This window comes from Balaenoptera ricei, chromosome 10 (assembly GCF_028023285.1).
Source record: "Balaenoptera ricei isolate mBalRic1 chromosome 10, mBalRic1.hap2, whole genome shotgun sequence".
In the NCBI taxonomy this organism is placed as follows: domain Eukaryota; kingdom Metazoa; phylum Chordata; class Mammalia; order Artiodactyla; family Balaenopteridae; genus Balaenoptera; species Balaenoptera ricei.
This window is the reverse complement of record NC_082648.1, coordinates 3,710,170-3,736,019: the sequence shown is the minus strand read 5'-3', so window position 1 is coordinate 3,736,019 and position 25,850 is coordinate 3,710,170. Positions and strand designations below refer to the sequence as shown.

Sequence of the window (25,850 nt, the reverse complement as noted above, 5' to 3'; positions counted from 1 at the left end):
GCACTGTGGAATGAATCATCGCGTCCCTCTCCACCTGGCTTGGCTCCTTTAGTTAAAAATGTAGACAGCACTAGGTACCCAGGGGACAAGAGCAGAATAAGTTGGTTTTACGTGGCTCTGCAGGCCCAGAGAAGAAAGATAAATAAGAGGTAATTGTGGTTATTAAGACTAAAGGATTTTTCAGGTAGGGCCAATAAAGAGAGGTTGAGGCATCAGGCTTGTGCCGTTTGCAGAGAAGGCTGGAGAAGACCTCGGTACTACTTTGCCGGGATGTGAAGAGGGAGTATGACTTGGAGGATGTCATATTGCCCTCCGCAGCTTCAGTGACAGCAAGAGCAGGAAGCCGGTTTGAGACAGAGACAAGGAATAGGATTAGAGCATGGGAAGGACTTGGGGTCAGAAGTGCTGCTGGCTTCAGGGATGGCGCCTGAGGCGGGCTGTGACCTAGCTCTTCCTGGGTAATGCTAACAAGAGCAAGGGTGTCCACGTGTGGGTGTTTTGGGCAAGAGGCGAGTTGAGGGTCCCACTGACTCTGCAATTCCTTTCAGCCCCTTTCTGGGTCCGGCACAGTGTGAGAGACCACATTTTAGAGATCACATTCAGGCGGAGGGTAGGGAGGGGGGCAGGATTATCCCAAGGAAAGGACTGGAATCTTGGGTTTTCACCCTACCTCCAATGTGATGCCTTTGGCTTCAAATGGAGCTAATGAACTTCCTGCTTACAAACTTGGCTCCATCCTCGCCCTGCATTCTCTGCCTTTGGCTTTGAGACCGCTGGTTTATAGATTGTGGATAAGCCAGAGATTCTGCTGTTTGCTCAGCAGATGCACATCTGGAATCCTTGCACTAACTCTCACCTTCCTTTTTAAAAACCTCATTCCTATGTAATTCAGTGATTCTAAACGGCTCCCACATCATCCTGTCTCCCCACGTTGTAATGCATCATCGTCTCTCTCTTTTTTTATTTTATTTTATTTAATTTATTTATTTATTTATTTATGGCTGTGTTGGGTCTTCGTTTCTGTGCGAGGGCTTTCTCTAGTTGCGGCAAGTGGGGGGCCTCTCTTCATCGCGGTGCGCGGGCCTCTCACTATCGCGGCCTCTCTTGTTGCGGAGCACAGGCTCCAGACGCGCGGGCTCACTAGTTGTGGCTCACGGGCCTAGTTGCTCTGCGGCATGTGGGATCTTCCCAGACCAGGGCTCGAACCCGTGTCCCCTGCATTGGCAGGCAGATTCTCAACCACTGCGCCACCAGGGAAGCCCCATCGTCTCTCTTAATGCAAGTACCTGCCAAATTAATGGTTATGGCTTATCAGCTAGAAGGGTGCCTGAGGGTCAAACCGAGTGTCTCGCAAGTTACGTTACGGGCTTTCAACACCTGCCAGCTCTTTTTGACTGTTCAGATGGGTGTGTACCTTCCTTCCTGTGGCCCCGTGGTTCTTGTCTTCAGCCGTCAGTCACTTGCACAGTGGCAATTTTGTGCAGTCATCCCTCGGGGAACTGGGAGGATGGGGGAGGGTCAGCTGGGCTGTAATGAACTCCCTTGGGGAGTCTTCACTGGAAGGTTTTGATTATTAGGGTAGAAGAGGGTACTTGCTTCAAAGATGCAAATTAACGTTGGCCTGGGGCCACCGGTGCATCAGGCGGAGGCCAGAGGGAAGCATCCGCAGCTCAGCCACTTTGCTCCTCATCCATCAGTGTCTGCCCTTGTCTCCCTGCGTGGTCCGGCGCAGCCCAGGACTCAGGTCCAGTGACCTCACACCCCATCTTGGCCAACTCCCTTTTACAACACAATTCTGTTTTTTTTTTTTTTAAGTTTTTTTTTTTTTTTTGATGTGGACCTTTTTAAAAATCTTTATTGAATTTGTTACAATATTGCTTCTGTTTTATGTTTTGGTTTTTTTGGCCGTGAGGCATGTGGGATCTTAGCTTCCCAACCAGGGATCGAACCTGCACCCCCTGCATTGGAAGGCAAAGTCTTAACCACTGGACCGACAGGGAAATCCAACACAAATACTCTTCTCCATACCTTAAGCCAGTGGCAGTTCATGTCTTTTCAGGAAGTAGTTGAGGGCCAGCAGGGAGCAGGAGTGGGGGGCAGGCTGGTATGATGGGTGCGTGTCACCCAGTGGCCTTGTCCGGCTTCCCTTCAGAGCTAAAGGACCATAGTGTGTGTCCACAGAAACTGCAGCCCTGGGACATGAGTGGCCTCCATCAGGGAAGGCTTCTGAGAGTGTGACCCACACCTGCATGACAACAGGGGGACAGAGGGAGGGGCTTGGGCAGAGCAGGTGAAACCAGAGGGAAACCTGTCTGTGCCATTCACTCACTGAGTAACCTTGGTGGGTCTGTGGCCTTGGTGGGGACCTTCTGCTTCCCCCTTTCTTTCTGTACCTCCCTCATACTTTTTACTGAACGCTTTCTCTGTGCCAAGCACTGTGCAATATTCTTTACATTCATTATCTCATTGACCTTGACCGCATCGTGTCGTGCAGGTATTATCCTAAACAAGATTCAGTCCCATGCAGTTCTGGTCCTTTACAACTGTGAACAGTGCCAGCTTTGAAGTCAGACCTGGATTTGATCCTGGCCATGTCACTTACTGGCACGGACAGGTCATTTAACATCATGCTTCATCTATAAAAGGGGGATAATTATGCCCACTTCAAAGAATTGTCATGAGAATTAAATGCAAACATATATATAGTAAATTATATATAAATATAGTAATAAATATACACATATTTACTTATAAATCATCCAGCAAGTTGCCTACCACATGAGTAGGCAACCAAGAGATGGTGGGTGTCCTAATATTGAGAGGAGGAGAAGGGTGGTGAAGCTTCAGAACCCGGCTTCTGGCTTTTGTCGGGGGGCGGGGGCGGAAGGCGCTGCGCCCCTGGGCAGCCGTCCGTGATGAGCAGGGTTAACCAGCGCGGTCTGAATCGTTTGCAGAGTCTCCATAAGGAGCTGCCCCTCAGCCTGGAGGACCTGGAGGATGTGTTTGATTGCCTGGATGCTGACGGCAACGGCTTTCTGACCCCAGCGGAGTTCACCGCTGGATTTAGTAAGTTCTGGTGGATGCTGGGGCCCCAGGGTATGGGCTGGCCTAAAGCCGTATAAGGGCTTCCCTGCCCCACCAGCTCTGAGGGTCCATGGAGCACAAGCTCTCCTGCCTCCTGAAGTTTCCAGGCCGTGGGTCATTTGGTCTCTTTTCATGTGTCCGTCTCCACTGCTCACACCACTGCCCCCTCAGTGCCCACCACGCTGTCACCGCCAGGTCCCCTCCTACTGGAAAATGGCAAGGAACGGGCAGAGAAGCTCTGGCAGAAAGCTCAGTTTAAGAGGGGTGGGGGGGGCTGAGATGGGATTTCCAGCCTGTCCGTTTCTGCCGAGATACCAGTGGACCACAGAGTGGGAGGCGTGTATGGCTCGTTTCAACCTGAGCGTGGCCGAGTCCTCCAGGTTGAGGGGCACCAGCTTTCAGAGGAATCTGTAAAGGGTTTGAATAGACCAGGCGTTCTCAAGGTGACCAGGAGGAAAAACAACTGAGATCCATGAACAAGATAAAAAAAAAAGAAAAACAGATGCACCATCAGATCCAATACTGATCAGGTATTGATTAGAACAAATATGGGTCAGATAAATCACCATACATCTGCCTCCTTCAAGGTGCCAGGTATTTGCCTGGCAGTATCTGATGCCTTTCCTGACCTTCAGGAATTTGTAACTGACTTGTAAATGTGAAGCACAGTGATGCCGGTGGCCAGGATGACTGGGTGATAACACGGAGCACAGGCAAGCAGGCTGCTGGAGTGCGATGGGGGGAAAGGTCTTGTTGAGAGAAGAAATCAATGAAGAGATGATTCTAAGCCAGCCTTTAAAAGACTAAGAACCACAAAGGTGCCGTAGTACCTGCCATGCGCTCTGCCTTTCCCAGATTCTAGCATCTCTGGCAGAACCTCATCCAAGTAGGAAAGACATAAAATCCAGAGCCTGGCATCCAAGGATCTTTGCTACAGGGAGTCTGGCCTCCCCTTTTCTCCTCTCAGCTGAACCTCGATTGATTCCTGGCAACTGAGGAAGCAAAGGTCTTCCTGGGTGAGTGTTGCCTAATCCAGATCCTTGTGCCCGTGCATCCCCCAGGTCAGTTCTTCTTCAGCCAGAATAAGGCAAGTCAGGAAGATACTGGTGAGCACCCGGCCCAGCTCCAGGAAGAGAAGGTGTATCAGACCAGAGGGGATGAGGAGCTGGGTGACATGGACAAAGATGAGGAAGCCCAGTTCCAGACGCTGATGGACAGGCTTGGAGCCCAAAAGGTTTTGGAAGAGTAAGTGGCGACTGTGATTTGGGGGATGGAGCCCAGCCTAGGGGCAACCTCTCCATCTGTTCTGTCCAACCTTAACGGCTGCTAAGCCCTCAGCCAAGCCCTGGGTCCCTGCTTCCAGCTAGGCCACTGGCTCCGTGCAGCCTGCCCTTGGCCATGACCTGTCTGCGTCAGGGTCGAGGGCTCTGCCTCTGCTTTTTACATTATTTTCACGGGAAACACTCCTATCCCCTGATCTCCCACACTCCTTCCTCACCCCCCTGCTGTCCATAATCAGTACAGTCCTTGGCTTGGCCTTGCTCCCTGAGGGCTGCCCGCCCATCAGAGGGCTGTGCAAGGGTTGAAACCCTTGAGGGTTTCGGCGCGTCGCGCCTAAGGCTTTCCTGTCACCATCAGGTCACCAGCATCTCCACCGCCGCTGGGTCTCCGGGGCTGCAGTGCGTCCCACGTGCTGTGCTCCTGCCAAAGCCACCTTACACGGACGCGTCTGCGCATCAGATCCCTGAGCCGAACCAAACCTGTTCTGGAAGCCGAGGTGGGAGGTGAACCTGTTTTTACCAGCCCATCACTTGGGTGATCAGTAACTCAGCTGAAAATTTTAGGTGGCCGCAACTTCAAACCAAACGTAATACCCCCATTTTTTTTTTCTTTTTTGCAAAAAGTGTTTTGTAAGAAAGAGACGCATAGATGTAAACCCAGATCTTTGCCATGAAATGAAATGAAATCAAGTGATGTTGTAGCTAGTGGAAACCAGAGAGTCGCCCGAAAAACATGGAAGAACTTCTGCCCCTTTGCCATCACCTTTTGCTTTTTTGTGTTGGGGTCTCCAGGTCTTGGGTTGGGTGTGTGTTTCATGAGTGAGGGGCGGAATGGCCTGATGGTTGGAGCTGGTATGTCTGGAGCTTGGGAAGAAGAAGACTGTGGAGGAAAATGATAAAGGGGAAGCAAGAGAGAGGGGCCTTCACACAACATGCAGGCCAAGAAAGTATGTGTAGCTCCCAGCATCTTTTAGGTTGTGGCAGAGTTGAGACAGCCTGGCAGAAGCCTGGGCAAGCCAGAGAGGACACTAGCTCCACTTCTCCAAGGACAAGAGGCCAGAGCCCAGTGACCATGCCCACGACCCCGTGAAGGCTCGTCCTGGAGGAGGGGGCAGGAGAGGGCAGTGTGGGCGAGCCAAGGCGCTGTCATGAAAGAGAGGCGTCTCTCTGCCCGCCCATCACTTCTGGGCCGCCGCCCTCCTGGCAGGGCTCTCAAATCAGAGCTCACCAGAGGTTTCTCTGAGGACGTCAGTCAAAGGCCCGCGCAGGGCCGAGCCAACACGAGAGCTCCTGGAGAAGAGAAGGCTCTGGGGAAGGTTCCAGGAGTGGTCGATAAAAACCGACACACAGAAGATGGTGCCCGGCCATTGTCATCCTCCTTGAAGTTAAACAAGAAGGAAGTGGGCTTTTGCTGCAGCGTGAGGGAAAACGGTCCAGACTGTAGGACCCCAGAAGAGGAAACAGAGGAGGCTGGAAAACTTCAGAGGTCTTTAAAGATCTCACCGACCAAGATGGTTTGTGTGCTGTTCTGGAAGCAGGGAGACGGATGGACTGACCACCCAGGACCCTTTCTCACCCTGCACCCCTGTGTCCTTCCAAGAGAGTGGCCTTGGCTTTGTCCGGAAGTGGTAGACGGAACACCTGGGCTCCCGGCTTTTCTCGGTGCTTCGACTGGCTGAGGGATTTGGCAGCTAATCGGCCTTGGCTTATTTTTCATCCAGTGTTGAGAGACTTATCCCTTCTCCAGAAATCTGGCGGGGGTGGGGGGGTGATGTGGCCACGACTAGGAGGTTCAGATAGCTTTGGAAGAGCGTCAGATAGGTCTGCAAATCTCACTGGAGGCTCTCACCCTAATGGTTCTCTGCCAGGCTCCAGCAGGAACCCAGGGGATGGGAACAGACAGACCTCGGCCAGCAAGGTGCATTTGATTTTATAAGGCATTTACCTTATGAGGGGCAACCTGCCACAGTGATGGGAAGTCATCGTGGTATCTCCCAGAGACCCTTTATCTCTGAACCCTTTGTGCAATCCCCATGTATCTACAGCCCAATAGAGCCACAGCCACAGCGTGTTCTGTATGGGGGAAAATGGAAATTATTCTGGGAAACAGGAGGCTCCTTACCTCCCCTTCTCTCGTTTCCTAGATCTCTCATGTCATCCAGATCAGTGCTAGGTTTTCAACAAATAATAAATACTTGTTGGGTGGATGGATGGGAGGATGGATGGGGGATGGATGGATGGTCTAGATGAGTTGGGAGATGTTTGGATGGAATGGAGCAAGGGAAGGAAAGAGGGAAGGAGGGATGATTGGATAGATGATCAGATAACTGACCAGAAGTAGGTTCATTTCTCGGTGAGCCTCTTCTCTGCTAGGTGTGGAGAGTAACATTTACACCCCAGGCACATTACTAACATGGCACTATCAAGTATCACTTTTGAGTAAAATTTCTCAGATATAGTGCTTGTCACACAGCACAAGGATTTTATTCTTTATCCTGAGGGTCCCTAGTTGTAGCTACCTTCAGATCAAAGGGGTTTTAGAATTTAATGAGTGAAATCAGGTCACCCTCTGGCTGTCTGTTTGATCACTGGCTGTAGACTGTTGAGTTTCTCCAGAGGCAGAGCAGGTCCATGGGTGTGCCGCCTCCCGGCCCTCCCCTCCCTGATCACCGTGACCCGTGTGTCTCCTCCGCTGAGCGCCAGCCTGCCTGTTGGGGAGGGAGCGGTTCTAGGCACGTCTGTGCCTCTCTGCTGGCCTCCATCCTCCCGACTCTCCACCCGTCTCTCCGTGCGTGCACACACACCTCTCAGACCTGCTCCGTCCCTTGCTCTCTCCTGTCACCACGCCCGCTGCCTCCAGGCCCCAGTGGGCTGCTGCATCTTCCCTTCCTCTCCCTGCGGTGACAGCTGCCTCCTGCCATCCAGCAGATGCCACGTCCTTCCCTCTCAGCCGTGAGGCCCGTCCTTCCTGGGGCGGCAGGCTCGCTCCTTCAGCTCCACGGCATCCGTCCTCCCGCGCGCTGGGCTCCTGTCCTCCCGCTTCCTCCTGGCGTTTGGAGAGGCTCCTGGCCCGCGGCTCTGTGTGCTCCCCGCCACCAGCTCAGCGCGGGAGACAGAAAGCAAGGCTGTTGAGTGTGGCCATTAGGAGGCCAGCATGACTCCCGGCTTCATCACTTCCCAGCTGAGTGACCTGAGGCCGCTCACCTCCCCTCTCTTCATCCGTCCCCTCACCCGTAAATGGCGGTGTTAGCGGCACCTGCCTCACTGGAAGGTCAAATGAGCAAATGTGCATAAAGCAGCCAGCATGCGGCAAGCGCTCAATAAATGTCAGCCACTGCTGTTCCTTACTGACGATGATAATGATGCTCTAGCCATTGGCGTCACACCTGGGACCTCCGTGTGTCCCGTGAAGCCTCACGGCCACGCTCCCACCCTAATGCTCCTTTTTCTCTCACAGTGAAAATGACGTCAAGCAACTCTGGCTGCAGCTGAAGAAGGACGAGCCTCACTTACTGTCCAACTTTGAGGATTTCCTGACCAGAATCTTCTCGCAGCTCCTAGAAGCCCACGAGGAGAAGGACGAGCTGGAGTGCGCCCTGAAAAAGTGGGTACCAGTCTCAGCCGCCCTCTGTACAGATGCGTGCAAACCAGACACACCTCTTCCGTCTCCTATTCGGTGATGCCGCCTTACGACCATCCGCCAGAGCGGGGGCCGGGCCCGGGGCTGTCACCGGATATCTATTTCTAAGCCCCCGCTCACATTTATTAGGCCCTCGCCATGTGCTAGGCACTATCCTAAATTCCTACACAACCCATTTGGGTATTTGTCATTATCCACAACTTACCAATGGGGAAATCGAGGCACTGAAAGGGGAAGTAACACGCCCCCAGAACACACAGTGTGTAAGCGGCAGAGCCAGGACTCAGAGCAAGATGGTCTGGTGCCCGAGACCCATTAGAAACCACTCTGTCTGCCCCGGGGCAGTAAGGCCCCGGCCTATGGGACCTACCCCCATCCCTGGACCAGCCCCCGGCCCTCCTGCCCTCTCACTCCCGTCATGGTCTTCAGTTTGTCCTGCTGCCCTCTTGGCCCTGGGGTCTCTCCAGATACTCGGTGCGTCCTAGAACCCCTCGTGCACTGGAGGGCGCCGCACCAGGCAACGCGCTCGGGCCCTGCAGACACTGCTTCGGAGCCAAGCCCGAGTTGGCCAGGCCCCGGGCGCCGCAGGTGCGGGCCCGCCAGGTGGGTGTCCCTTGGCCTGTGAGGACGAGTGTGCCAGCGGGGCGCTGTGCTTGTCCACACTCATCAGCGAACATTACAGCAAGGAGCTCGATTTTGTGACCCACAGGGTAACTCAGGACAGCTTACCGTCCTGAAGCCTCAGCCAGAACGCAGGCTGGGTGGGGGGCGAGATCGGAAGCACCCTGAGGAGGTCCTCCCCGGGCCCCTTGTCCCACCCGGAGATTTGCTCATGTTCCATAGGAATCCTCAGCGATTCCAACAGAGACCACAAGAAAGCACACAAGCCCCTAATATAGAGAGAGATCACCACGTGTGCGGACCGCTGCCCACGCACCACCCTGAGCTCCCTTTCATCTCACGCCTCCTCCCCATCAACTCTAAAATAACTTGCTGAGGCCCACTGGGTATACACAGGTCTGGAAGAGGACCTTCAGGACCCTGAATGATGAGAAATCGTGGCCGTGTGGTGCTGGAGGGAACACGGTCGGGCTAGAGGAGTGTTCAGAGCATTCTGGGGCGAGGCTCCCAGGGCTGGGAGAGAGAGGGGTTGAGGGTATACGCTATAGAGCCTTTAGCTGAATAAGCTGTGAGTCAGAGCTGAGTCCGAATCTTGGTTCTGCTGCTTACTAGCTGTGTGACTTAGGCCAAGTTACTTAACCTCTCTGAGTTGCAGCTTCCTTATGTGTAAGATAGGGGCGGTAATACCCGTCTCATAGACCTGTGAGGATTACATGTCAGCATTTAGAACAGTGTTGGCACTTAGTAAGTATTCGATGAACGTTAAAATAATAACATTTATAACTATTTTAAATAAGTATGTCGGTGAGTCTTGGAGGATTTGCCTGGCTGAAGTGGAGAGTTGGAGGTGAAGTATAAGGATCCCTTTATCCTTCCAGACAACACAGTGTAGAACTTTCCTGTCGAAGTCTAGTCTACGGACCAGAAGCTTCGGAATCACCTGGAAGCTTCTTGGGAATGCAGAGCCTCAGGCCTCGCCCCAGGCCTACCGACTCTGCGGTTTTTTGTTTTTTTTTTTAATTTATTTATTTATTTATTTATTTATTTATTTATTTATTTTTTGGCTGTGTTGGGTCTTCGTTTCTGTGCAAGGGCTTTCTCTAGTTGCGGCGAGCGGGGGCCACTCTTCATCACGGTGCGCGGGCCTCTCACTATCGCGGCCTCTCTTGTTGCGGAGCACAGGCTCCAGACACACAGGCTCAGTAGTTGTGGCTCACGGGCCTAGTTGCTCCGTGGCATGTGGGATCTTCCCAGACCAGGGCTCGAACCCGTGTCCCCTGCATCGGCAGGCAGATTCTCAACCACTGCGCCACCAGGGAAGCCCCCGACTCTGCGTTTTAACAAGATGTCCAGGTGCCTCTTGTGTGGATGTGAGAAGCAGACCCAGGGAATCAGGGGCTCTGGGTCAGAGTCATGTGTGGCTCTCCAACCAGCTAGCTCTGTGACCTTGCTCTGGTCTCTTGGCCTCTCTGAGCCTCAGTTCTCCCACGTGTAAAATGAGGCTTATTTTCTGCCCCTCACCACCCCCCTCTCTGAGTCCAGCACTGATCACCCCAAGGGGCCACAGTGAAAGTCAGGGGGCACCCCCAGAGGGGACGGTTCCCTTGTTTCATAAGGAGACGAGGGCCTGAATGCCTGCAGTGACCTAGCTCGGGGCCCAGAATCTTACCTGCAGGGGGCCCCTCTGCTGGCCTGCACCTCCGCAGGGAGAGACTTACTGCAGAGCCTCTTGGGCCATACATCCATCTCTAAGTGGCCTCCATTCGTGTTTTTGTTCCAATTTAATGATGGTTAAAAAGTTCTTGAGCTGAAAGTCAAGGTCACTCTCAGCTGCATGGTCGAAACTAGCTCAGCCAGGAGTTCCAGCCCTCTGTGCCCATCTTCCCTTCATATGCCTGCCAGCTACCCCTGCCCCAGGTCAGCTGATGGGGTCCACTCCAGCCGGGGGGCTCGGGTGGGCTCGGGGGTCACTGAGCTCTCTGGCAGTCCTTTTCCCAGAGACCTGTAGCAAGCAGAGCACTGAAACAGGAGACAGGAGAAACCTGAGGTCCTGCCCAGGCACTGCCACTGACCAGCTGTGTGACCTCAGGCAATGTGCTTTACCTCTCTGTGCATCTGTTTCCTTACCGGCAACATTCGAGAACGGGATTGGTGTTGTTCAAACTTTCTGATTGTGACTGGCCAGAAGACACGCGCTTGACTTTGCAGCTCCCACACACTTGTGTGTGTGAATAACTGAGACAAAAGTTTCATGAAATGTGTTCACCCTCATGACATGTGACGGGCTCTGAGGTCTTCTCTTAGAGTCTCTTGTGTTCTCTTCTCTTCTGTTAAAGAAAGAAAACAGGTTGTTCACATCTTGTTTCCGGGTTCTACCTGGACCAGGGGATCCCTGGAGGTCCTTGCAGCTTAGAAGTCAAAGAAAAAACTGAAACCCCAATGGGATACAGAATAGTTAGATGGGAGGTTTGACAAATGGCTCAGCGTGAGGCTAAGTGATTCTGGGACATCTAGGAGGCGAGTTTGGGGGTCTGGGCTTGTTTGCAGGAGGGGCACACTCTGGCTGGTGAAGGGAGAGAAAGGAAGGTCTGGGGAATCGTTTGGCTCGGGCTGCAGCCTGGGGAACCCTGACTGTCAGAGCATCTCCCAGGCTCCGCCACAAGCAGGCTGTTCAGCCCAGGAGCTAACACGTCACTCCATCTGGGAAATGAGCGCTTGTCCCAGAGAGGGCGACGAGACTTGACTGCTGTGTGCAGCCCAGGGCTGGGCACCAGGGTACAGCCGCGTGTGACTAGTAGCTGGCACGTAACGGGCACTTACTCTGTGCCAGGCTGAGCTGAGCCAACGGAGCACAGCGTCCCCGTCTTTGAGGAGTTTATGATCACACCAGTGAGGCAGAGCTGTAAAAATTCTGCCGCAAAGCCGACCAGGAAATCCCCGTGCTGTTGAAGCACCTGACAGCGTGACCATTGGCAGCAGTGGCCTCAGCTGCCTCCCCCTTTTCCAAACCACACACCTCGTTTCTCTGTCCCACGGGGCCCAGAGACTGGCGACCGACCTGGGGGGAGTCCTGGTCCCAGGTCCCCAGGCTGGCCGTGTCCCTCAGGGTTACAGTTTCACTGCAGTGAGTGAGAAAGGCCCCCCCTGCAGCATCCTCCAGGGTCACCCCCAGCCTCTAGGAGGGAGGAGGAATACAGCGGGGGCAGTGCTTCGGCTTGACATCTTGAAGCTGATGTCCGGAGGCCCAGGCTCTAGGGCAGTGTCAGAAGCAACTCCAGGCCTTTCCTCCCGGCCGTGGATTTTATCTTCTGACCCTGCATATCGGGAGCAGGGGAAAGAAGCAAGCCTGGGGGCCTTCAACCTCCCACCCTCTTGCCTTTGGGACGGAAGTTGAGAAAACCTTAGATCTGAGTTAGACTCTGGGTTCAGTGTTTGACGCTGGTGCGTGTGCACCGAGAAGCAGCCACGGCCCGGTGGGGTGAGGTGGGGGCCAGGTGGAACGCAGGGCCCTGGGCTGGTGCCCAGCTCGTCTGCGGCACCTCCAGAGCGGACTGCATTCCCTCCACCTCCCTCGGAGGAGGAGGGGGTCAGATTGCAACCAAGCCGCTTTTCTCTGTGTGCACCATGCAGAGGCTTGTCGAACCTTACATTTTACCATGGGAGACATGGTTTGACGTGAGGAGGAACTTCTGGCCATCAGATCTACGAATTCCTTTGCCACTGAAAGCACCCTGCCCAATTATGTTGATCTGGAAAAAAAAACTTGAGCTCTCCCCATGTAGAACGATACTGCCTGGAGGCAGCAGGAACTTCAGACCTTTCACCAGTAGGGGATGCTGGGGCCCTACTCCAGGAGGGCCCCGTTGCCTTGGTCAGGGGTGAGGGCTCCAAGTCTGCGCGTATAAAATATCCCGAGGGATTCTGACTTTGCACCAGAGTTGGAATCTGCCGGAGGAGTTGCCCTGGCTGAGTTCCTTACCAAGATCTAACCCAGAGGATGGGGGTAAGAATGGATTAGGCTGTGTCTGGGGAGTGCTTTGAGCTCTTTGAAGAAAAGTGCTTTCGAGATCAAAGGCAGCCCTCTCTCAGTCTTCTGCAGCTCAGTATCCTGTTCTGCATCCTCGGTGGACCACCCTTGGCCTTGACAAGTTTCGTGATGCTCCCCACACCCTCATTGGCATCAGTCCCTCCTCTGCACAGTCTTTCCTCGTCCAAATGATTCAGGCCTTGGGCAGTTTCTCGGGAGCATGGGGGGTGGGGCTTTGGGAGGGCTTCGCTTGCAGCTCCCACCCAGCCACTATGCTGCTGCTTTCTGTCTAGACCAGTTTTCCTCGGCTCTGCAAGGGTGTCCAGACCAGGAGGGAATGTGTCTCACAACCTGACAGGCAGCCCAGCTGTGATCCCGGCACCTGACACAAGCCTGATAACTGGTGTTCTGTGATGTGTGTGTGTGTGTGTGTGTGTGTGTGTGTGGGCGGGGAGGTCATCATTTCCTTGGCCTTGCTTCCAGGTAGGGCAGCAATTAAAGCATCGTACGTATGGCAGGCGACCCTTACGTACCACTTGTGACGAGCCTTAGCTGTGTGGTTCTTGAATGTTAGCTTGTTTCAGAATGACCAGGGACTCTCGATTAAAGAGTAAATTCCCAGGTCCCTCCTCCAGGAGGTCTAAATCAGTGTGTTTTGGGGGCAGGGGACCCAGCAATGTGCATCTTAGCACACGTTCCCCAGGGGTTCTGATGCAGGCAGACCCCACACCCCACTGAGAAATGCTGCTCTAGCCTGTTCTTCCAGAAGGTACCAGCCTGCAAAAGGCACGCCCAGGAGCCCTTCCAGTCTATAATTCCACTCCTGTTCTCAGAGTGGAGGGAAGTTCTTGGGGAGGGCTCTAGGCCATAAGGCCACAGCTTAGTCACGCACGTGTCTTTTTATTGGTATATTATTATCGGAGGCAGAAGCACATTGTTAACTTGGCCCTGAGAGCAGATGGAAAGGTGAGGTCGATTTGTGCTCTGTGTGCACCGCGGGCATGATCTGTAAACTTGACTGATGAGAAATGGTTTGCTTTATAGGATGGGATAAAGCTGCAAAGTTGGTTTATACAAGGCAGCAGAATCTAATTAGGGAGAAACCATCCGTCTTGAAAATCCAATTGGCGATTTTACAGCCTTTGCAGAATTTTCTACAAACTCTTATGTTTGCCTTTCATTCACCGCTACCCTAATCGTGTGGGGCTGTGTGCATGTGAAAGAGAGAGGGACAGACAGAGACAGAGACAGAGACAGAGAGGCATTAGAGAGACTGAGAGAGACTGATTTCAGGGGAACAAGGGAACCCTAAGTGGGTTTTTCTAGTAAGAGCCTCCCTTTGCAGCCGGAGACCGCAGTTGTGTGGGGAAGGCGGCAGGGGGCAGTGGTGAGTCTGAGTCCCTCATGACTGTTCTCATCCCCACGGCAAAGCTGGCGGAGGCTGAACTTGCTTCCATTTTCTTCTCCGGCAAATAGCAGACTCATTGAGATGTTTCTGGCCCAGGGTCTTCACTCCGTGATCAGAGCATGAGGGGCAGGGGCGGGGGAGACCCAGGAAAGGGGGCAACCTCCAGACATTCGGCCCCATTCCTCACCCCAGGGCATGCTCACTGCACAATTGACAGATGCCAGATGGAATTTGGATGCTGACAATCCTAAATGCAGAGGTTTGGAGTTGTCAGGTTTTTGGTTTTTTTTTCTTTTCTTTCCTTCTTTTTCTTTTTTTAAAATTTTTATTGGCGTATAGCTGATTTACAATGTTGTGTTAGTTTCAGGTGTACAGCAAAGTGAATCAGTTATACATATACATATATCCCCTCTTTTTTAGATTCTTTTCCCATGTAGATCATTACAGAGTATTGAGTAGAGTTCCCTATGCTGTACAGTAGGTCCTTATTAGTTATCCATTTTATATATCGTAGTGCGTATATGTCAATCCCAATCTCCCAATTTATCCCCCCCCTTTCTCCCCCTGGCAACCATAAGTTTGTTTTCTACATCTGTGACTCTATTTCTCTTTTGTAAATAAGTTCTTTTGTATCTTTTTTTTTTTTAGATTCCACATATAAGCAATATCGTATGATATTTGTCTTAAAACTGTGGATGCTGGGAGGGAAGTGTGGTACTGTAGATGCACGTGGGGTGGGAGTTGAGGCCTGGATTCTTCCCCCACTCTGGCCCAGGGAACCAGGTGACCACACACTGGCCACTTGCACTGCCCCGACCCTCACTTCCTTCACATGGGATACAGGACACTTGTCTGTGTTGGGAGGGGAACTCTTCCTCTCTCTGCATCTGCCTTTCCCCAGGCTTTGCAAACCGGAGTCCTATGCATCAGACCACTGTTGGTCCACACGGAAACACATGAGATCAGAGCGACTGCTCTCCAAGGCCAGTGGCCATTTCTGAAGCTCTGCTTTGAGTTCGGCTTCTGAAATTTATCTAAACTGTAGAAGAATGCCATTTGTTCTGTTCAAGGTCAAGACTATCCTTTCATTTAGGGAAGGAAGACGCTACTTTTTTTCCTGGAATGATTTCAGCACACCCTGCCTAGAACCTAGAGGCGGGACCAGATGACTTTCTGAGACCCTTTGTTCCTAAGTGAAGGCAAAGGACAGAGGGAACAGGAAAAAAATATGTTGACCAAGTAATATTCTATAGCAGAAAGGCTCGGCCTGTGTGCCATCAGCTGGAACCCCGGTGGAACTGAGTATTAATGCTCTGTTCTAGCCTGGCACCTTGACTCTCTGTGTGCAGTGCACTTTGTGAAGCTTAATTAATTTCCACAGTGCCTGTGGGAGGCTGGCAGGGAAAGTCCTTGCTCGCTGCGAATTCTCTCTGAAGGCCTCTTTGAACCTAAGCCTTGTATTCACACGAGCATCTCTATTCCCAGCCCATTTTGCTTCCCACGTGTCCCATCCTTAGACCTCCAGTACCCCTGATACCATGCACGTGCACACTACACACCCACACACACATACACACACACACACACAGAGTCATCCTTCTGAGAGGCGCAATCCACCACAGTCCGACGTCCTGGGTGGCATTGCATCCTCCAGGTCACACCTGGGCCTTTCACCCTGGCTTTCAGTAGGTTCCATCCTTTCCAAGTCCATCACTACCCTTGCAGCATCCTCAGTATACAATTGTTCTCCTTCCCCCACTGTTGAAAATCTCCCTTGTCTGGACTCAGCCTTTCTTAACTTTTCCCCTGATAACTCTACACCTGCCCCACTGCCGGAGCAGGTAACTTCCTCCACTTAACTCAGCCAAGGCTCTGTGGTCGCAGAATTATGTCAGCTGGAGCTCAGGAAGGCACCATGGGGTGGGGTTGGCACCGTGGGGCGGTGTGTGGCCTCTTCTGCCTGTTCCTTTCCTCCACGCCACTTACACGTGGACTTGGAGTTCATAAATGCTGAATTCCTGGTGGGCAGAGACCATTCGGTAAGTCTAAATTATGTTACCCAGAATGTTGTTTTATGAAGTAGTCAGTCAATACTTGTTAATGCTGATGGTGACGTAATGGGTCTGCTAGACATTTCCACATGCATGATCTTACTAAGTCCACATGATTTCTTTCTTTTTTTAAAATTTTTATTGGAATCTAGTTGATTTACAATGTTGTGTTAGTTTCAGGTGTACAGCAAAGTGAATCAGTTATACATATACATATATCCACTCTTTTTTTAGATTCTTTCCGCATATAGGCCGTTACAGAGTATTGAGTAGAGTTCCCTGTGCTATGCAGTAGGTCCTTATTAGTTACCTATTTTATATATGTGGTGTGTATATGTCAATCCCAATCTCTCAATTTATCCCTCCCCCCCTTACCCCCTGGTAACCGAAAGTTTGTTTTCTCCATCTGTAACTCTATTTCTGTTTTGTAGATAAGTTCATGTGTACCCTTTTTTTACACATGACTTCTTTCTAATGCAGGTATTACCATCTGGTTTTCCAGATACAGAAAACCTCGAGCTCATTGAGGTAATGTGACTTGTCCAAGGCCAGAAAGCTTATAAATGTCAAAAGCAGGATTTGAACCGAGGCCTTCTCACTCTGGGTCTAATGAACTCGGAGCCAACTGTAGGTGTTAGCAGGGGGTTAAGACCTACACTACCCTGGACTACACAAGAGAGGCTCCCCAGCTATCATAGTGAGACAGAAAGAAGAGGATAAATAATTAGTGCTCATGACTCTTACTCACTCTCCCTGGCTCCTTCACACATATGTCCCCTGTCCCCCTGAGAACTCGTGTCTCTTTCCCTCCCTTCTCTTATCTATCTCTTCTCTGTCTCCTCCTCCCTCTGTTGTTCAAAATAACTAGGCATAGCTATCATAGAATGAAATCATTAGACACTGCCCTAGGGGAAGGGAGTGTTTTCAGAGTGGTTAATAGAAGACAGGTTGCATATTTATGCTCCCATGTAATTAATTAATAGCTCAGAGAGCTCTATTACAGACTGTTCTTCTTGTTATGTTCAACATGTTTACCAATGGCATGAATTAAGGGAGATATGGAAGAATATTTTGTAGTAATAAAAAAAAAAAGGTCCATCCATAGAGAAGATACAACAAATATAAACCTGTATGTGCCAAACAACATAGCAAAACACAAAAAGCAGAAACTTAGAAAAACAAAGAAAATTTGATAAAAACAAGACTTTAAAAGAGTTTTAGAAGACTTCAACAAACTTATCTCAAATTTGACATATCAGTCAAGCAAAAAGCACATCAAATATACAAAGTATTTGAAACCATCAGCCAGCAAGCTTGATTTAAGAGATGAATGTGGAGTTGTGTGCCTTGCAGTAGAATACACATTCTTGTTATAGAACTTATGTAAAAATTGACAATATGGGGATACAAAGGAAAGGCTAATAGATTCCAAAAAGTAATCCCTTACCAATATATTTTCTTACTATAATACAATAAAACTAGAAACCAACAGTTTATATATTTTTTAAAATGCTCTTCCTTTTTTTCTTTTTTAAAATATATTTATTTATTTTATTTATTTGGCTTCACAGGATCTTCGTCATGGCACACGGGAGCTTTAGTTATGGCATGTGGGCTCCTTAGTTGCAGTATGGGGGCTTTTTAGTTGCAGCATGCAGGATCTAGTTCTCTGACAAGGGATCAAACCCTGGCCCCCTGCACTGGGAGCTCAGAGTCTTAACCACTGGACCACCAGAGAAGTCCCTAAAATGCTCTTCTAAGTAAATCTCAGATAAATTAAATAATCAAAACCAACATTATAGGTTATTTAGATTACATTATGATTGAAAACTTAAAATATCAACAAAATTTGGAAGGTCATTGAGTACACTGAGCCACCAGTTGGGATCCATTAAGATAGTGACAGTTGAGAAAGATGGACTGAATCTAACAAGCATAAAATCTAACAGAATTACATTTGAGATCTTGCCAAAATCCAAAACACCAATGGCAAAAGCACAAGGTGGGAGAGATACGATTCAGTCACCCCATCTTTTTCTTTGTTTTTTAAAATAATTAATTAATTTATTTTTGGCTGCTTTGGGTCTTCGTTGCTGCACATGGGCTTTCTCTAGTTGCAACAAGTGGACTTCTCATTGTGGTGGCTTGTCTTTGCTGTGGAGCACAAGCTCTAGGTGTGCGGGCTTCAGTAGTTGTGGCACATGGGCTCAGTAGTTGTGGCTCATGGGCTTAGTTGCTCTGTGGCATGTGGGATCTTCCGGGACCAGGGCTCGAACCCATGTCCCCTGCATTAGCAGGCAGATTCTTAACCACTGTGCCACCAGGGAAGTCCCTCAGTCTCACCATCTTTAAAACAAAAACCATCACTCTGCCATCAGGTTTAGGGGTTTTAGTCGACAAATGGGTTCAGCATTCATCAACTATGTGATGTGAGTGCCCAGAAAAGTGAATGTGCTCTTAGGCTGCATGAATAGGTAGGCAGCAACTAGATCAAGAGAGATCTAATCTGCACCGATCAGACCTCATACACTGGGCATTCAGTTTGCGACTCTATGGCTTGAGAAAGCTCAATTAGAGCCCATTCAGAGAAGAGTAAAGGGGATGGTGAAGGGACTTCCAAAAGAAAAAATTCCATGTGAGACATGGCTGGAGGAAGTGGAGAGGCATGACCGCAACCCAAGGCTACTCCTTGAGGTCTTAATGCTGTTTTTAAATATATGAAGAGTTATTACACAGAGGCAGGATAAGGTCGTAGAAAGACACATGTCTATGAGCCAGAATAGTCCATAGATGAAAGACCTGCTTAGAGATCCAGCGTTCCCTCTCACTGGAGGTGTTCTAACCCAGTCTGGGTAAATACTTGGTGGAGATTTTGTGGCGAGGATTTTAACACTGGAAAAACAGGTGGTTGGATCAGACAAGCCTTCCAACCCCGAAATTCTTCAACTCCCCTGGAATCTGGTATTTCCCGCCATGTGGTCCACCCATGGACTTCTGAGTCTGGTATCCAAAGTCTTAAATTTATTTCTTACAGATTTTCAGCATTAACATTTTGAGCACAGGCCCTGTGGGTGACATCAATGTCTGAGTGTTCGTAACCTAGTGAAGACAGCATAAACCCAAAGGAAAGAGTAGTTCAGGACTTTGAAATGTTCAAATAAAGACATATGGTGTCCTCCGAGGTCAGAGAAGGGGGTCAGTGCGTTGGAACAGACAGGGAAATACTCATGGAGAAGACTTCAAAGTCTGTATTTGTGTGCGTCAGGCAATCTGAGTGGTTTTAGAAATTGTGGCAACAAAGGGGTGTATAAGAAGCAAACATAATCAGTTGCCTCTTTCCTCTGATGGCAGGACGTGGTAAGCCCGGCTGGAGCACCATAGGCCATATGCCCAGATCTTCTGAGAGTGTCTCTAGCCATTGTTTCTCCCAGAAAAATGATCTCTCTGCAGCCCCTGCTCACACACAGCCTGCATCTCTAATGGATCGCTCCGACAGGAGGTTTTATTGACTAAGCTTTCTGTTCTTCATCTTCTTGATTGCTTCTGACCCTTTCCAAACCTAGCAACCCTTTTATTCTTGAAACAAAGACCCTCCTCCCCTTGGGGAGTGTTAGCCTTTGCCCCCCGCAACCCATGATAATAATTACGATAATGAATAATCCCTTACATCCATTTAGGACTTTGCAGTTCCAAATACCTTGCACACCTGCTCTCTTGTTTGGTCATCGAGATGATGCTGGGAGGAACCGGGGGTACAGGTGCTACTTTGGGATCGGAGGAGGTCTTCTGCCCTCTGAGCTGGTTTGGTGATGGGAGTGGTGTGCACAGCACCTTAATGATCTCATTCCCGGGACTCGGGTGTCCAACCCTGGGTCAGGGCTCATCCTCTGAAGTCATTCAGGCCTTGGCAGCCTCCCAGGATGCTGGCCGGTTTTGTTCAAGAGCGTTTGCAAAGAATGAGCTCCATGTCTGATCCAGTGTGGGCCCAAGATCGCTGATGCCCGCCTGCATCCCAGGACTTCTTTGTGGTGGGCGCATCCTTTGTGATGAGGGCTGGGAGTAGGTGCCATTCAGAGGCTACATCTCTCTTCCCCCCATTTGTTTGTTTGTTTGTAGCAATTTGCAAAATTCCTTACTTCACGACTAACAGACTAACGTGTGAGCACGAGAAGCATAGAGTTTATTAATGTAATCCAATAAAACTTCAAGTTAATATAACACATTTAATGATAGTGTAGAATTAATGCTCTGCATGGTTATTAGGCCTAAATGGTACACAGCTTATATGCATGACTGTAGTTAGTATTGCTTTAGCGGCATCAAATCCATTTTTAAGTTTTTCTCATATCACTCTATTAGTTCCCTGGTACTTATATAGTTGGAATCACCGTCTCTAAAGTTTTCCTGGATACCATTTACCACGTAGCATCAGAATTTCTTCCAGCACAGGAAGATAATTCCAGGCACCAGGGGAAGACCATCTTTGTTTCTGAAATTTCCTTTCCACTGTATCATTTCTGTCCCTGAGGTGTCCCTATGCAACAGCAGGTGCCTCGGCTCCTTATTTCTTGCCAAGATTTTCTTGTAATTGTTATGGGGTAGGTAAGAACCAAAGTAACAATCCAAACATTTGTCATTTACCAAGAAGAGAGTTCTCACTCTTCACCAGAAAGACATTTGTTACTCCTGGGATGGGAAGCCCAGTGCTGAACACAGAGCCTTGGCTTGGAGGAGTCTTGGAGAGCTGTGTCCTCTTGCTGAGCGCACCCTGGGCCAGCGCCGTACTCACTCAGAGTCAGGTTTGTGGCCTTGGGGATACAACCAAGAAAGGGAACTCAGACAGGTGAGTGACCTTGACCATGCAGATCCACACTGGTTCCCTCGTCTGGGTCAGTTGTGTGGTTTCTGTAGAATTGGAAGGATGCCAGTCAAAATGGCAGCCTGTGCAAGTGGTGCCAGGTTCCCCCAACAGGTAGCGAGTGAGGAAGGGGCAGCCTATGGGCTGTGGTGCAGCCTCGGGCGGCGGGGGAGGCTTGGCGCTGGATTGGAGTCCTAGGGGGACTTAGGGATACAGGGAGGTGGGAGTTTGAATGACGGAAGGCTCAGGGGAATGAATGCTTTCCTATCCTTGATGATTTCTTCCGAAATCTCTCTGGTACCTCTTAGAACCGAGAACCAGGGCTGTTTCCTCAATTATAAAAGACTCCTTCGTTGAATAAAGAACAAGGGAGTGCCAGCATTTGAGTTTAGAATAGCAGGTGCCAAAATTGGCAGTAGGTGTGTATATTACAGGTTCAAAACAGACCTGGAGAGCTATGACATAAGCCTGCTTGCTGGAGCCTAGAGTTTCCTTAACAGGAAAGAGGGCAGAGAGCGAGGGGCAGAGTGGGCCTCCCATGCCCGGTCAGAGAAGAGGTGTAAAGATGCAGTCCCCTGGGAATGTCACATGTGATCATCTCCAGTCTTGGTTCAAATGCTAATACTTGGTCCTTCCCATTTGAACTTGGGGGAGTACTTGAAGGAGGATCTATTACTGGGAGAGAAGAGGAGCCATCCCAGGGGTGACCCACAAACCTTGTCCCCAGAGCCGCCTCTGTCTTTATCTCCATGTAGGAGCAGAGAGGCCAGCTACTTACTTCCTGTCCTGTGGGGCTCTTTGGAGTAGGAGGGGACGCTGAGAACCCAGCGTGTCACTATTGCCATCAGCATTTAACCAGCCTCGCCCTTCCCATGGCCCTGTGCCGAGATGGGTGAGCCCTTGGACAGGTGTGGCCCCCTTCCTTTCTAGGGGCGTCGTGATGGTGGTGGTGGTCATCACCATGGAACCTTTTGAGATCCTGTGAGAAATGAGGGTCACGCAAAGTTCAGCCCATAGTTTCCAGGAGAGTACAGTTCAGATGGTGCTGATGGAACCAGGCAGAGAGAAAGCGCCCAAAGTGGGAAAGAGATAAACCAAGAAACCAAGCAGAAAGGAAGCCCACACCGCACACCTTTATGCTGTCGGCAAGCATAGGGGTCAGTGGGCAATAGGATGGTGAGTGTCACAGAGGCTGGGTGGATTGGTGCTGAGATAAAGCAGAGGCAGGAAGATAGAGCCAGGGACGCTCCCCGGGGGGGCGTGTGGATCATCTGGGAGGGACAGCTGGGAGACAGGAGGATGAGAGGGTCCTGCCGGGCCTCAGTGGTCAGCTGATCCGAGGAGCTGACCCTGCAGCCTTGGCTGACCCAACCGCCATGGTCACCCAACCACCCAGAGCTCCACTGGGGAATAAAGGCATCTCCTCACGCTCTCCTTTTGTCACCTGTGCAGGAAAATTGCTGCCTACGATGAAGAAATCCAGCACCTCTATGAGGAGATGGAACAGCAAATCAAAAGTGAGAGAGAGCAGTTTCTCCTGAAGGTAAGAGCCCATTCCCGGGGCTTGGCTCTGCGGGCCAGGCTGAGATACCACCTGCTCTGACCGTGCCCTCTCCTCAGCCCCGGCTCTAAGATTGCAGTGCCCCATGGCACTATTGATTTCCTGTTTCCCTGTTTTGCTTATTTTTTTCAAGGCCGTTGTCACCTTCAAACATGGCATATAATTTACTGGTTTATTTTTATTGATTGTGGTCTGTCTCGTCCTACTAAGATGCAAGCCCCAAAGAGCAGGGATCTTTACCTTTTACGTACTAATGCACCCTGAGCACCTCCACCGTGCTTGGAGCACAGCAGGCAGGCGTTCAACAAGTATTTTGTTGGATCAGTGAACGAATGAACAAGGAATAAATGCAGAGAAGGATGGAGGGGCTTTACCAGTTAAAGCAGCCTGAAGACTGGCTTGATGCTGGCTGCTCCTGAGACCTCCACGGCAAGCCTGCACGAACGCGACAGCCCGTGCCACTCCACGCCCAGCAGCTCCCCTCAGGGCACCCTCGTTAGAGCCGATGTTTCCCATCCTTTCCCCTTGGAAACCTAGACATTTTAATTCCCAAGACAACTCAAGTTCCACGCTTCTCGGATTCCACGGGGGAAGATGTAAAACTCACATTCCTGCTCCTAGTCTGGCGCTTAGCCTTCAACACCAAGCCCTGCTGTTTGTCTTGGGAGCTCAGAACTGGTGAAATCCCTTCCTGTTCCAGGCTAAGCAGGATGCTTTAGGGGAACATATTCACCAGACAGAGCTACAAGAAACTCCCTCTTATCCATTTTCGGATTATCCACTTGTTGGGCTCTCAGCGGAAAAGTCTTGGATCTTGAAAGGTGGCCTCCTGTCTTAGTTCGGGGCCATTACAAAAATATCATAACCTGGGTGGCTTATAAACAACAAACATTCACTTCTCACGGCTTTGGAGGCTGGAAGTCCAAGATCAGGGTGCCGGCGTGGTCGGGTTCAAGGAACAGCCCTGTTCCGGGTTGTAGGCTGCCAACTTCTCTGTGTCCTTCTCTGTGGGCAAGCAGGCTCTCTGGGGTATCGGACAAGGTCACTAATCCCACTCTGGCGGGCTCTGCCCTCGTGACCTAGTCACCTCCCAAAGAGCCCACCTCCTTGGGGCCACCTCCTTGGTGGTTAAGTTTCAACGTATGAACTTTGAAGATAGAGACCCCATCCCTGCTGCCTGTCAACGCTGAACCTGAGCCGCCGTCACATCCCTTCCCTGCTCCTTAAGGCAGGTTGGTCTAAACCAACGTTTCACTTTAGGCTGCCGATTAGCCACACCACGGCCCCGTTTCTTATCACAGATGCCCTTCCAGCTGAGAGGGCGTCAGAATGCTTTCCAGAATAAGCCGGTTGTGTTCTCCACCCGGAGCCCTCTGGAGGCTGGGCGGTATTTCCAGACCTCCCCCTCGCCTTCCTTTTTAGAGCGCTAATGCATCCTGGCTGACCCCGCCCTCCCCCGACTTCCAGCGTTAGTGAATGCAAACACGGCAGAGAGAACTCGGAGCTCCTCACCGAGCGGACCCTACGGGGGTCTTCCGAGAGCATCAGCCTGACCCCCGCCGCACCCCCTGCAATAGTAGACCCGCTCCCTTTACCCCAGTGGCTTTGTGCACAGAGGGGCTGAGTTCTGGGGCGGGGGGAGGGGGCGGCATTTGGCCCCCTCGCCCCCACCATGACTACAGGTCAAAGGTCATAGCTGAGGAAAGATGCTGCTTCCAGAAGTCAACGCCTGGGGACTGGGCGCGGAAAGAGGTCGGGTGGGGGGGAATTCCAGGGCAAATCTGCACCAGTTGGGGGGTCTGACCCCACTGTCGCACCCCCACCTCCCCTCTGCTCCGGCTCCTCCCTTCTCAAGGCCTCTGAGCCCCAAACGCCTGTCAGGCTCAGCGCTGGGTTGTATGCTATTTGCCTATGCGTGGGAGCTGTGAACACGTGTTCGGCTGTGCTGTTAAGCCTTTGGACGCGCAGGCTTGGCCTGGCCACTGTGTGAGGACGGTGGCCTACAGCTCATGACAGCGTGAGAGGCTGCAGCCTCTGGCCAGGGCTTGGAGCTCGGCATCTCACTGGCCGTGACCCCCTCAGCACTCTGTGCCGGGCAGGGGCAGTAAGACACTCCGTCTGGCCTTCGTGGGGCTGCCGGCATCAGCTGGGGGTCCTGGAGCTGCTGCCCCACCCCCCACCGGCGGGATGGAGAAGACCCCCCGCAGCAAACGTGGGGGCAGGAGCTGCCTGGTGCACCCTGCCTGCGCCGTCAGGTGTGGTTGACACGAGGACAGTCACGGGCTCACCCCGAGCCCCGCCGGCCTGTCCTAAATGGGCAGGGGGCGAGGCGGCATCCCCAGAAGAGGAGCCGAGGAAGAGCCCTGGGCTTGGACGGGGGCTGCTGTCCCCTCACTCTGCTGCTCCCAGACAGGCCGCCCCCTAGGGCTGCCTCTCACCACCGTCCTCCTTGGGGCGGAGTCGTTCCACGTCACGGAAAGCCCGGGGGGCTCCCGTGGTGAGTTATACGGAGGCTGTGATGCTTTCTTCTCTTCCTGCCTGTCACGCGCCGCGGCCGTGCCTCGGACAAGCAGAGAGCTGCAGGTGGTGCGGGTACTTTTGTTTCCCAAGAAACAGCGACGTGGAAGAAAACAGCAGGGACGCTGGGCAAGGCAAGGGCTGGACCCCAAGTCTCCCGCTGCCCACTCAGGGCCCTTACACCGGATCAGGCGCTGGTGAGAGTGTCAGACATCCTGCCAGCGACACACTGTCCTCTTTGTCCCACGACCAGGCCCCTTCCCGCTTGCATCACTGGGGTCTCCGCATCCCTCAGTGGGGAAGGCTGGTTCTAGGGCAGGAGGGAGGGGCTGTGGAGCTCAGGGCAGAGATCCCCCCGGGGGCTTGGGAGCCCTCCGTCCCAGCGGGGACACAGCGAGGGCCTAGACCCGCCTGAAGGAGGAAGAAGTGGGGCCCCTGTGTTTTCAGAGGGAGGGCAGTTTAAAGGATTGAATGACTGCGCCCAACATGGACAGCATATCCGAGCCGGAAGGACGTTCCATCTTCCAGGGTACAGACGAGGGGCCTGAGGCCTGAGATTGCGGCTCAGCCCCCGTTCTGTTCCCCGTTCGGTACCCGCCCACTATCCGCCGCTGCCTCTCTTGTGGGAGGCGGTCGTCCGACATGGTCGTACGTGGTGGGAGCTGGCATTGTGCACACTCTCCATCCGCCAGGGCAGGCGGGTGACCAAAGCCCTGGGATGTTGTGGGAAGACCCCAAAGGATGGGCGGGCCCCTCCCTGCTATTGAGCAGGTTCAAGGTGGGGAAAACAAAAAATCTCCGTC

At 51.7% G+C, this 25,850-nt stretch overlaps 1 protein-coding gene across 4 annotated transcripts in view; it reads left to right on the top strand.

The window, feature by feature from the left end:
- Nucleotides 1-25,850, top strand: part of CRACR2A (calcium release activated channel regulator 2A) — a 79,787-nt gene that overhangs the window by 6,875 nt on the left and 47,062 nt on the right. For all 4 annotated transcript variants that reach the window (XM_059934412.1, XM_059934411.1, XM_059934413.1 and 1 more), the window contains exons 2-5: nt 2,955-3,066; nt 4,146-4,329; nt 7,822-7,968; nt 22,422-22,512. In XM_059934412.1, coding sequence (XP_059790395.1) covers nt 2,955-3,066; nt 4,146-4,329; nt 7,822-7,968; nt 22,422-22,512 — 534 coding nt within the window. The remainder of the gene's footprint in view (nt 1-2,954; nt 3,067-4,145; nt 4,330-7,821; nt 7,969-22,421; nt 22,513-25,850) is intronic.